Genomic DNA, 12,084 nt, shown 5'->3' on the forward strand with positions numbered 1-12,084 from the left:
TTGAAAGTACAGCTCTCAGTTGGAAGGTCTATTTTGTCTCCTTTTGTTGGCACTAGCTGGCGGGTAATGTAGGCTGAATGTGTCCTGGATGAAAATGGTATCCATTTTCTTTGCAAACTATAGGTGAAGTCACTCCAGCCACTTTCATACCTAGGTTTTCAATGGAGTAGTATCTCTGCTTGCTGTCCACTCTGACCGTCTCAGCGTAGGGACTGCCTACTCCATAGCCAATAATGTAACCCCTGACCAGGATGTTAGGGCTGAGCGGTGGAGTCCAGGACATGATGATGCTGTTGGGAAGCGGCCTGACGTGCAGGGAGCTCGGCTGGTCAGGCACCTGACTCTCTGCAAACAAACCAACAATAAAATGTCAGACACAAAGACGATGACAGCACTGTGGTTTGGGGACATCGGTACATCACTGACCTCTACCACCGCCAATAGTCTTAAAGCTAACCCTGTTAGTGCTCACAGAAGCAGGTACTTAGAGCAGCTGTGGGTAACAAATGCTAACCCTGTTACCCCTAAAAAGACCTGACACTTAGTATTATTCCTCGGGAACAGATTAGATGAGATTAGAGCACTCTCGGTCCTCGGGGGGAGATGCTTCATATCACTTTATTGAGTGATAATCCATCGAAATAAGATTTGTGTCTCCCTCTGTCCCGGCCCAGGAACACAGTTAGCATGGATGTGTTTGTTGTTTTTATCTCTGTAGCATCCTGCTGACCAGAACATCCTGGTGCTGAGCTGGTTATCGTTTTTTAAATTATTCTGCTAAGAGTTATAGGGTCGAAAATCCCCAGAGCTGCTAGCCAGTTTGTTTCTGCTGATTGTTTTTGCTTCTGTCTGTAGCCTCGTAATGGCTTTGTAACTCTCGATAACGTAGCTGTAGGCAGATATGAAGACAGTTTTAATGCTTATGAATATACAGTAACCATTATAACTGAGTTATCAGTTTATCTTTAAAGAGTACCTTTTATACTTATGTCCCATCAAAATATACATTCTGGGGCTGAAATGTGTCTCAGATAGTTGATAACCTGAGGGGATGCACCAAGACCCAGTATAAGATAACAGGGGTCATACAAAGCTGTTCTAGTACTTTAGTCCATGAATAAGAATATAGAACAGGAAATGAGGAGAACAGACTAACTTTAAAGCACTAAATCCTCCACTTATGTCTTTGCTGAGGGTGTTATAGAGTAGCTGCTGACAAACAAATTTGTTCAGTACTACATTATGGTTGTTTTGAATGCTAGATAGCAGTCCAAATGGAAGGCTCGGTGACTGTTACATAATTCAGAAGAAAGCAGAGGGAGAAAGAGATGTTTTTTATTTGGACAAATTAAAAAAAAACTCTCAAATGACATTTTTTATCTACCCTCATATGCAAATGTGCAAATTCTTTACGTTGTTCATGTACTGCTCATTCATTAGTATTTAAGCTTAAATGAAGCAAATCTTTCTGTTTTCTTACACATGGACGACTGCTTTTCCTTTTCTTTCCGCTTTATTCCATCTCCTCTCACATCCCCCTCCTTGAGCTAAAACTTCCATCAATCCACCCGACACCCTTCTTTAACTGGTTAAATATTTATGCGAGTGTTAGGGCAGTGGAGGTATTTACATCCTGTTATACAGATCACCGCTGTCACACACACATGCACACAAAAACACACACACACGCTCTATCACTCTCTGTTTTTACCATCCAGGTCATTCTCTGGCGTCTCAGCAGTGTACCAATCGCTGGCCGGGCCTGTACCATTTGCTGTCATTGCTGCTACCTGGAAACTGTACTGACTGCCCTTCTCTAGACCTGGAAAGAGAAAAAGAGAGTGAAAGCATGTCATTATGCCATCATCGTTTTCCTGTTGTACGGCTGTAAAAACACGGGTTTGCTGCTTATAACCGATTCACAATCAACACGGTGTCACAGTCATTAATGGTCATATATGGACCCAGTGCCACTCCAGGACTGAAAAATGAAATACAAAAAATACAATTCCTCAAATGGCCACTTGAGGCTCACTGTCATATCGACTGTGTGGTGATTGTTGTTTAAATTGAATAACTCCAATATTTGGATTTTTATAAAAGTTTAAAGTTTGCAATTGAATGTCAGCACAGGTAACTGTAGCAGGGAGCTGTGTACTAGTCTTCACCTACGCTAATTCAAAATGCTGAAAGGCTCCTCTGCACTGCACTTGTGGTCTTGGTGCCTTTTTCCACAACATTTCTAATGGACCTCTCTGACAGACCTTAAGTCTTATATAGGCTTTCTAGCTTAACTGGCCACTACCCAAGTTTATTTTATGATTCGAGAGCTTTTTCATTCTTTTGAGCCAACATTTCAATTTACGACTGGACAGTGCCCTCACCCTTATTTTTAAAATTCAGTTGCTGCTAACCAGCTAGTTCTGCTCTTTCCAGTGTCGAGTGTTGCTACTGGCAGACTGGCCAGGTTGTAGACTTGCTTGGGAGATCTTCCAAATATCAGTGTCAGTAATGGTCCTGTTAGTGATGGACTCCCAAGTGGACCATTTACCGTGAGGTTGTTGGCTCACACCATAATTGTGCGCTTTCCCTCCATCCACCTTAGTTACTATAAAGATAGCAAGCTCTTTCCTCTCCTTTCTGGTAGCCTTTGGATCGTCTTTTTGGCACTGTAACCCACCCTAGGCCGACAGTGTTGGATTGCATAAGACCAACAATTTCCTAGTGCTTCAGGCAATTTAAGGCCTTGTCTAACATTTGAGTTGCACTCCACTTGCGCTCTGTGTGAGTTTTGAGATTGGCAGCTTAAATAGCCGGGTCTGCCGAGTCTCTCAGCTTCAAAAGGAGCCTTACCTTCTCATTTTTGTAGCCCACGCTAATTAACTAAAGTGGGAGCTGGTGTTACCGTTACTGCCGCAGAGGGGAGGAATTGAGCAAGGCTACAAAAAAGTACAACAAATAAAAGCTACCAGAAACCAGAGTGATTAAATCTGTGCTGCTGTCAGATTGTATGATTGGACCACTTAAGCCATCTAGCCTGATATCAGAACACTCAGAGTGTTACAGTCTATTAAGGAGCAGAGTTCAGAAGTGTTAAATAACTGTGACAATGATGCCCAGTACACACATGGCCAAGTAAACCTAGCATGTCATGCGTACCACAACTATGCAGACATTTGAGAAGACAGTACTCTGAAGAATATTTAATCATTCTCATTCAAAAAAGGAAACACATTTTTTTTACCTTGAAATTCCCACTGCTTGTTCCACTATGTGGGATAAGCAGTTAAGAAAGTGCATGGTTGGATTTGGGGCTTAGGTAATACGTGTCATTACATAAATGGAGTAAATTTAAGTTTTAATGTTAGCGTTAAGTATGTTTGTTTAATGTGCCGTTCTTTTCACCTCCTCTGAGAAGCTGAGTTTTTTTTTTTTTTATTCAAGAAATAATTTTATTAATTTAAATTTGTCTTTTATTATCAGACAATAAAAAGGAGTGATTACTGCTGACGGCCGGGCTTGCAGCAGGCGGATCAGATTCCAAACACGCACACACACAAAAGCAGAGCTGCCACTGGGCAATGAATTCTGATGCAGACAGACAGATGAAGATAACCATCAGTGGAAAATAATGAAAAGGAAGATCAGTTTCATTCAAATCCTGCAAACCTCAAATTGAAATAATAGCTGGTGGCAGTTTGAATGCAGACACACAATCACACACACAGACCCAGACTTGCAGCTGTTTTTCACCAAAGTAAAGAAATAAATTGACAGTTCCACAGACATATTAAAGCACACACACATATCTTTAGGATCTACGTCTTCTTTGTCTCTATTTGAAGATTTACGCATGCCGACTGTCAGACTCCCATCACGTTCAGTGAAAACAATCTTCTGTGCTTTCATTAAATCCCCATATATGTATATATGTATATATATATATATATATATATATATATATATATATATATATATATATATATATATATATATATATCTATCTGGCTGCAGTCTTGCAGATTTGTACAGCAGTTTTTGTGTAGTTTGGGCCAAACAAACAGAGTCATTGTAAGAACAAAGAGTGCAGCTTTAAAATATTTATTTGGGAGAGAAAATGAGGGCAAATACAAAAGGATGAGTCTGGTGATATATTGTAGTCTCTGAGAGATAACAGCCCCCTGATGAGACTGAATTGATCCTACTAACAAGTACTGTGTGCATGAAAAAAAACAAGATATTTCTCTTTCTTCTGTGCTAAATTTCCCAACAAATGCTCCTGCTTGAGTGATGTTTTATAAAGCCAACAGCAGATACATCTTTAACCATTTCTCTTTTCCAGACTAAATCAAATCACATCCCAGTTTGAAGAGACTTACCAGTGAACAGGTACCAGAAGTTGTTGGGTTCGATGGCTTCCTGGTCTCCACGCCGGCCCGTCTTCCTGTATTTGATCTTGTAAGCTGTGATGATCCCATTCTGGGCACTGCGTGGAGGAGGCTGCCAGGATACTTTGATGCTCTAGAAAAAAGAAATAGAAAACAGTAAACAAAGGTGCCAAACATCATCTGACTGGTGATGAGGTTCATAGAGTTCATAGTCCTTCATACAGTTTCACTTCGATTCTTATTGTCCTGCAAATGTCTTGCGTGGTTGTCCTGACCCTGGTTATACCAAAGGTTTCGTCCTGTTAAAAGAGAGAGTTTTTTCTTCCCACTGTGGACAAATACTTATTCAAAAATATTCGTTTGATTTTTTTCTGGTCATTGATGGTTTCTCTCTATTATCGTAGGGTCTTTACCTTACAATATAAAGCACCTTGGTGCTTTATAAATAAAACTGAACTGAATCTAATTGGTTCTCTTTATGGGTCTCTCTGTTGTGTCTTGAACTTCTTTGAGGTCATTGTGAGTCTTTTTGAAGCAACTTTGTGCACCTTTGCAGTTGTTTTCCATTGTCATGACCCTGACTCATTTCGAAGGACAAAATATGGAGATCACACAGAAGAAAATGACATAAATCAAACAAGTCCAAACAACTCCACAAGAGCAGGAGGCAAGACAGCGCAAGACACACTGATTGCTTTGGTGACTGATGCTAAGTGAGCCACTCCCCTAATCCATGGAGCTACAAAAACCTGGCAATGCATCTAGAATCCTAAGGCCCATCAGAATTTGTTCCAGTTATTTGGGTAGTATAGTTATATATTTTGTAGTATGTATTTTATCTGTTTCTTTAAAATTCTCCTGCATCCCACTGTATCTTTTTAGATTTCTTTATAATCCCTATTCATCACTTTGTGAGCATGTTGGGCTCATTGGTAGTTGCTGTTTGTCTCTTTTTTCACCTGTTTCTGGACATTTTACAACTCTTTTTGAATGATTTGGGTTAATGTGTAGTCCAAATTATGTGTTTGTAATTATTTTTACATCGCACTTTCTGTGTCTTTCTTGCTCGCTTCTGGTGTGGTATTTTTGTCTCTATGTGGTTTGATTTACAGGTTTTATGGGCAGTTTGGGTCATTTAATGTAGATTTAAAATCTCTTAATTTTGGGTAATAATTCAGAATCATTTCCAACCACCAACATAAAATTTTGTTCCAAAATTATAGACCTATTATCAGAGCGATAATGTGGCTTTCAGTTTAATAGTCCATGTCCAAATTAACTTTTAAAATCTGAATTTAAAAAAAGAACATTAAAGACTCATTTTTTCAGCTTCAACCCTCACCAGCTCACATGGAGTATTAATTATCTAGAGGCATACCAAGGTTGACGTGACAGTATGATCTTTACATTGATATCATGGTTGTGATATGCTCCATGGATTTGGGAATTACAAAGTGTTTTCTATTCTGTATGTATGGGCAAATAAAATATTAAATAATCCCGAGGGTGGAACTTCAACTGCATGCTGTCAAAATATATCACAAACACATAAATACAGCATAATTTCTGGAAGTATTGGTGTTCATCGCAGGAGAGTGTGAAAACGGTCTGCATGCAAATCTGATCAGCAATCAACAGAGAAGCTCATCTGGCTTCTGTTGTGTTTCTATTTCAATTTGCACGTGTGTGAGTGTGTATCTGTGTGTTTGGGTGTGTGTCGCATGAATTTTAATTGCTTTATTTGCATGTTAACAACCCACCTCTGACACACACAAACAGACACACACACGCGTGCTCACACACAACAGATGTTTGCCTGGCCCCCAGTGTGCTCTGCTCTGTGAGGCAGCTGCCATCAACCAGCCTGCTGATATACTCAGTGTGACCCAAAATGTGTGTGTGTGTGTGTCAGGTGGGCTGAACATTAATGAATGAAGATTAATGAATTAGAATAGAAAAATCCTCTCTGTGTCTCCGTTGCTTTTTTCTCTCATCATATGAATCTCTTTCAGACGTTCACCTGATACATGTGGGTGTAAATGATAATAACAGAAATCCCAACTTAAACTGATAAACTGGAGGATATTTAGAAATTTTACGGAAGGAGGAAATGATGTGTATTGGATAAAATAATCCCCCGTGGCTTGTTTTTGACATCATTACCCTCAGTCAGAATTATAGGTCATGTGACTTTTAATTAAATTCCCCTACTGTAGAGATCAGACACAGCAAATATACTGCTTAGTAGTTTAGCAAGGTTAGCTTGCGTATAAAGTTATAAAGATAATTTATCCTCAGTACAAATGCGTATGTAAAATATCCCAAATTAAAACATGTTTTTGCTTTGTTCATTTAGTTTATTAAGCATACAAGATGTGATCAAACCTCAGTTATATGCATTGAATATTAAAACTACCATACAATAAAGTGAAAAACTTTAAACTAAGGGGTCTAAAACATCTAGAAATCTAAAGATTCTGTACTAACCCCAGACTATATCTTCTTCTAGTTACGTATTTATGTTATTTCTCTTTATTGTTAGACTGGAATTTGTTGATTATGAGCTTGATCATGCAAAACGTGCCTGGCTGAATTTCATGAAACTTCATGAAGAAGTGGAAACATCCCTACACTTTGGTGTGTACTACATTGCAGATGTCGTACAACAACAACAAACTCTGGTGAATGGCTGACATGTGTTGCAAAAGAGATTGTAGATATAGCATGCCTAATATGAGAAGTTTTTATTTAGATGTGTAGAAGGGTATTAACTGAGACACTGGCTGAATTAGGTGGCAATAAAATAATGTGATTAGATGACCACACTACAGAGCCCAGGTGCTTCAATAACACTGCGAAGCTTTAGTGAGTTATGTAACTTTTCCGTTAGGACCCAACAGGCTTGGGCCGTGGTGCTGCACAGGGTTCGTGCATGTTGTTCATGAAGTCATACCTCAAAGTGCTTTTTAAACATTATTGAATTAAATGTGATTTGTGATGTGACATTTTTAATACATGCTGGACGCTCTGTTTTGAGTTTATGTTCATTTTGTAAAAATTGGAGTCTTAATCAGTTTTACCTCAGTGTTGCATCTGACCAGTTAATTATTCTTTCCAGTTTCCAGTATAAGTACTTTTGGTCTTTTTTAAAGACTGTGCGTGTTGCTTTCCACTCACCTAAAATGACCAGACACATGTGTGTCACCAGTCCTTGAAGTTAAAGTTTTGAATAGTTCTCATAGTGTTGTGTATTTGGGTCTTTGGTTTGTTATTCAGCCAATCTAGAACCAACATCTTTTGTTGTCACCCTTTAAAAAAAAAAGGTAACTAAATGGATTGTCATATGCCAACATGTGAACACACATTCACATGTTGCCGTATTAACACATATTTAAAAAGACACAGAGCAATGGTGTGTGGATCCCTGCTTCAGCTGTGGTGAAGTCATTGGGCCAAAAAGCAGTTTAAATATTCAGCCAGTGTTACTGTGAGGATGGCCGCAGAGGAATTCATTAACATTTAGCTGCACCTGTTCCCTCTGCTGCTCCTCATCCAGCTAATTGATTACAGCAGAACTGATTATGAGAGGAAAGAGAGGGAGGAGGGGGAAGAGAGGAGAGGCAGAAGGATGGAGGGGGCTGGGGATAGGGACAAACTGAATATATGTGAGAGTCGGCCAGATTCCTCCATACACACTCTTTCTCGCTCTCTCTCACTCTCTCTGGTCGGGCATCGCCACGTGCTTCATTAACTAATTAGCCACTTTGACAGGACACAGTTGGATGTGAGGTCTCCATGGAAACAGTTCAGAAGTTAAATTCATGTTGCAACAACTCCCATGGGAACAAAAAGAGGGAAACCGTGAAGGAGGACAATACTGCTAGCATACCGACTCTCCATCTGGAGAGCAGTGCTCCTCTTCCTCCTTAACAGCTCCTTTTGTTCATTTTAGGCTCTTTCACTAAATATACCACTTTCAACGTAACTTTAAATGCAATCAAGTCCTACTGAAGGTACTAAGGCTCATCCAAATGCACAATCTAAGGAACCAAGGTCAGATTTCACAGTCACTCGGGTGGACAGATGAACTCACATGTGGTACGACACCAGTGACACTGCAGTGAACCTGAACACAGTTTTGCAGTTTTGCTCACCAACCAATGGCAGACACTGTCTGAACTGACATGGACACATCGTCTGAAAAGAAAACATATGGATAGAATTTCTGTATCCAAAAATTTGAAGCTATTAAATAGGCACATCATAATGTTCCTTGACTCTGCCTGTAAAAATCTAAAACACTCCCTCATGTTCAGTATTATTATCTCATGAACATCTGCACTGCTTTTGGCTGCATGGAAATATCGTTTTGACAACTTGCACTTGTGTCTCATTCACACTAGCTGGATCTCCATCAGTGTGTCACCAGAGTGACCTAAGTTCTAGTAAATCGTGGCAATCTCGAACAAAAGAAATCTTTCCTCTGTTCTCCCTCAGTTGCCTTTAAAAGCTACAGTCGAACTTTAAAAATGAAAGTCTTGATGATAAATTAATGGAGCACAAAGGTGAAAAAAGACAGGCACAACCCCAGTCTCACTTCTCAACTGCTCGGCCATAGTCGGACACCAGGTTCTCATGACATCTAACAAAATGTGTCAGTTTGAAACAGTAGTTCATGTTTTCTTGTTTTATCGATGCACACTGTCATCAGTGTGCTTTTAGACTGAATATTCCCATTCTTCATTATGTATGTGCTGAAAACATGCCTCTAAAACAGCCATCCATCCATCCAGGTGGTAGGAGAATAAACACGCATGTATCAAACATCCTTTGCCACAGCCATGTTTTCCAGGCACTCCTAAGGGATGCCAAGGCATTTTGAACCATATACGTACAGAATCCTTGTGGCAAGCCGTACATTTGCTCTGTGCTCTGCTTCCAATTTTCATAGCCATAGAATCTCCAAGAATAGACACCCAGGAGGCTTGATCAGTTGCACCAGCCACCTCGTCTGGCTCTTTTCAATGCAAAGGAGGTAGCGTATCTCCAAGACTGACCTCAGCCTCCCGAGAGAGAAAACTCATTCTCACCATTTGTATTCACAACTTTATTCTTTCTGTCACCAACCAGAGTGCATGACTATAGGTGAGCGAATGTACAACGACTGGTGAATCAAAAACCTTCTTGCTCAGCTCATTCTTCCCCAAAATAGCCCGCTATAACACCAGCATTACTATGGATACTGCATAAAACTGCCAGTTCATCTCACGCTCCACCTTCTCACTTTTCATAAATAAGATCCAGATATAGTTAAACTCCTACACTTGGGGTAACAAATATCTCCCACTAAAAAGGACAAAATCTCATGAAATCCTGTAAAACTAAGACTCTATTAAACTGTAAAGAGTTTGGCAATATAAATACCAGTATCTGCTGACATATTTGTGCAGTTGTGTGTAGAGTATAGAGAGGACTTACCATCTTGTGGCACTTTCCAGCAATTTTCTACTACGTGTTCATTATTTAACAGACTCAAGTCTTATAGAAGCAGTGTGTAAAGTTACAAAAAATGTCAAAAATCATAATCATTAGAAAGAACTGCCTCACAAATCAAACCAGCAGTGTATACTCAAGCAATTGTACAACCATGTCAACCTTATTATTAAATACATTTTAAGTACTGAGACCCATAAACCTCCATAACACAGTTTCCTGATTTTCTGCTGCCTTTCTTTACATATTTGCGCAGTTAAAGAAAGTCTTAAATACAAACCATCTCATGTATTAATGTCAGATGTACATTGAATATATTTGGTAGAAATCATGTCTCTCAATTAAAGTGTGCTGTGTCCATTCATTTATTGAGCTTCATGGCTTAAATGTCACTGAATGAACTAAATGGGATCCATGGAACAATTAAGCTCATATCAGAAGTATTTTCTTTAGAGGTGAATTGGCCTCCAGCTGTATTGAAACACTGGATGATTTCATTCTATTTTATCCTAGTCTGGAGCAGAAAATGTCGGGAACAGAAATCCCTCCTGCAGCTGCTTTATATTCAGAGGTAGATGACATTGTAAAGCAGCAGGGTGAGCGAAGGCACGGCCTCATTCACCACCTTCAAACAGGCAGAGCGCTTCCGTCTCTTTTAATTTTCCCTCAGAGGACACCAGGAAAAATACACGGAGGCCCGCAGAAAGCTGAAGATAACGCTGATAATAATACAGATAATAATCAGACAGCCCTGATAATCACAGTGGGGGCGCACACATCTTGTAGAAATTTAATGAAGATAACCAAAGACATGCCAACCCTGCTCTGGTGTCTCGTACTTCACGTAAATTCTTCTATGTGCAACACAGGCTTCAAAACTTATTAAGTTCCCTGATGAACCAGGAAAGTGTTTAAAACCGGTTGGGACTCTTCACACCAGGCAGGATATTCTGAAAACCGCCATTTATTGCCAAACCCTTGATTCAAGCTGCCCCATCTGGCAATCCAAGTCGAGGGAGTACTCTGCTTAACACTGGGGCTGCTGAGAGTCCAGCTACACTGGCAACTTGGATGAAAATGAAAGTGGATGGATGAGCATCACCACCAAAGAGGAAACACAATAACCACAACACATTTTGAGTAACAGAAAACCAGCAGAACTGCAAAGAGAATAAACTGAAAAAGTTTTTTTTTTTTTAAAACAAAATATTTTAATCTACATCATCCATTTAGAGACCTTGCAGGGAAGTTTCAACACTCTGTACTCATCTTTTTAAACTTTATGCTAATCAAGTTTTTTTTTTTTTTAAGAAATAGAGGTTTATATGAAATCACACTAATGCAAGTGCGTCCTATATTATCCATCTTCTTTACTGCTTGTGAAACATAAGACCCCCAAAGAGCCTGCCCCACCTGACACAGGGAAACAGGTGAGGTGCACTCTAAAGAGGACACTGGCCCATTATAGAGCCAAGACAAAGAGACTGACAACCAAACACTGTCACCCACATCAATTTAGAATCATCTGTTAAGCTAACAAGTATGCCTTTGGACTGTAGGAAGAAACACACAAGGTCAGGAAGTACATGCACACTTCAGACATACAATTCCCAACCAACCAGAACCTTCTTGCTTTGAGACTCTTCCATCTGGTTCCTCTTCCATCAGAGATTCTTCCATCTGGTCACCATCTAACATTTTGTTAGACACATTTTGCACATCTTGTCCATTTTGTCCGAGTTTTGACACCTGAGTATACATCAACTGTTTGATGACAACCATTAAAATAGTTTCCAGGTTTTTAGAAAAGCAGTTGCTTAGACAGAGACCACCCTCACTAATGTCTGACATGCACCCAGTCACATGCTCTAGAAAAATATGAAATATGACAGAAACTACTAGATTGAGAAAAAAGCCTTGAGGGTTACTCCTAGTCAGCTTTCAAGGGGTAAAGAGTTTAAAAAGTGTGATGTAAATGTGAGAGGAAATTGTTGTCTGTGTCTCTGTGTTGGCCCTGAGATGGACTGACAACCTGTCCCCTGTCTCTCACTGCTGAGACAGGCTTCAGCCCTCCACAAGCCTGAAATGAACAAGTGGTTAACAAACTTGATGGAAAGATGAAAGATGAAAAGTCAGGTGAGATTCACAGTGGCAAAGTCCCAATTCCTATCCAAACTATTTCAAGCCCTCATGAACTCGACCA

The 12,084-nt window shown here is 39.8% G+C and overlaps 1 protein-coding gene across 1 annotated transcript in view; it reads right to left on the bottom strand.

Moving 5' to 3' along the window:
• Positions 1 to 12,084, bottom strand: part of dcc (DCC netrin 1 receptor) — a 246,414-nt gene that overhangs the window by 97,335 nt on the left and 136,995 nt on the right. Inside the window, exons 13-15 of the mRNA XM_026172224.1 lie at positions 4,380 to 4,521; positions 1,712 to 1,822; positions 151 to 345 (exon numbers count right to left, since the gene is read on the bottom strand). Coding sequence (XP_026028009.1) covers positions 151 to 345; positions 1,712 to 1,822; positions 4,380 to 4,521 — 448 coding nt within the window. The remainder of the gene's footprint in view (positions 1 to 150; positions 346 to 1,711; positions 1,823 to 4,379; positions 4,522 to 12,084) is intronic.

The sequence above is a fragment of the Astatotilapia calliptera genome, chromosome 7 (assembly GCF_900246225.1).
Source record: "Astatotilapia calliptera chromosome 7, fAstCal1.2, whole genome shotgun sequence".
Lineage (NCBI taxonomy): Eukaryota > Metazoa > Chordata > Actinopteri > Cichliformes > Cichlidae > Astatotilapia > Astatotilapia calliptera.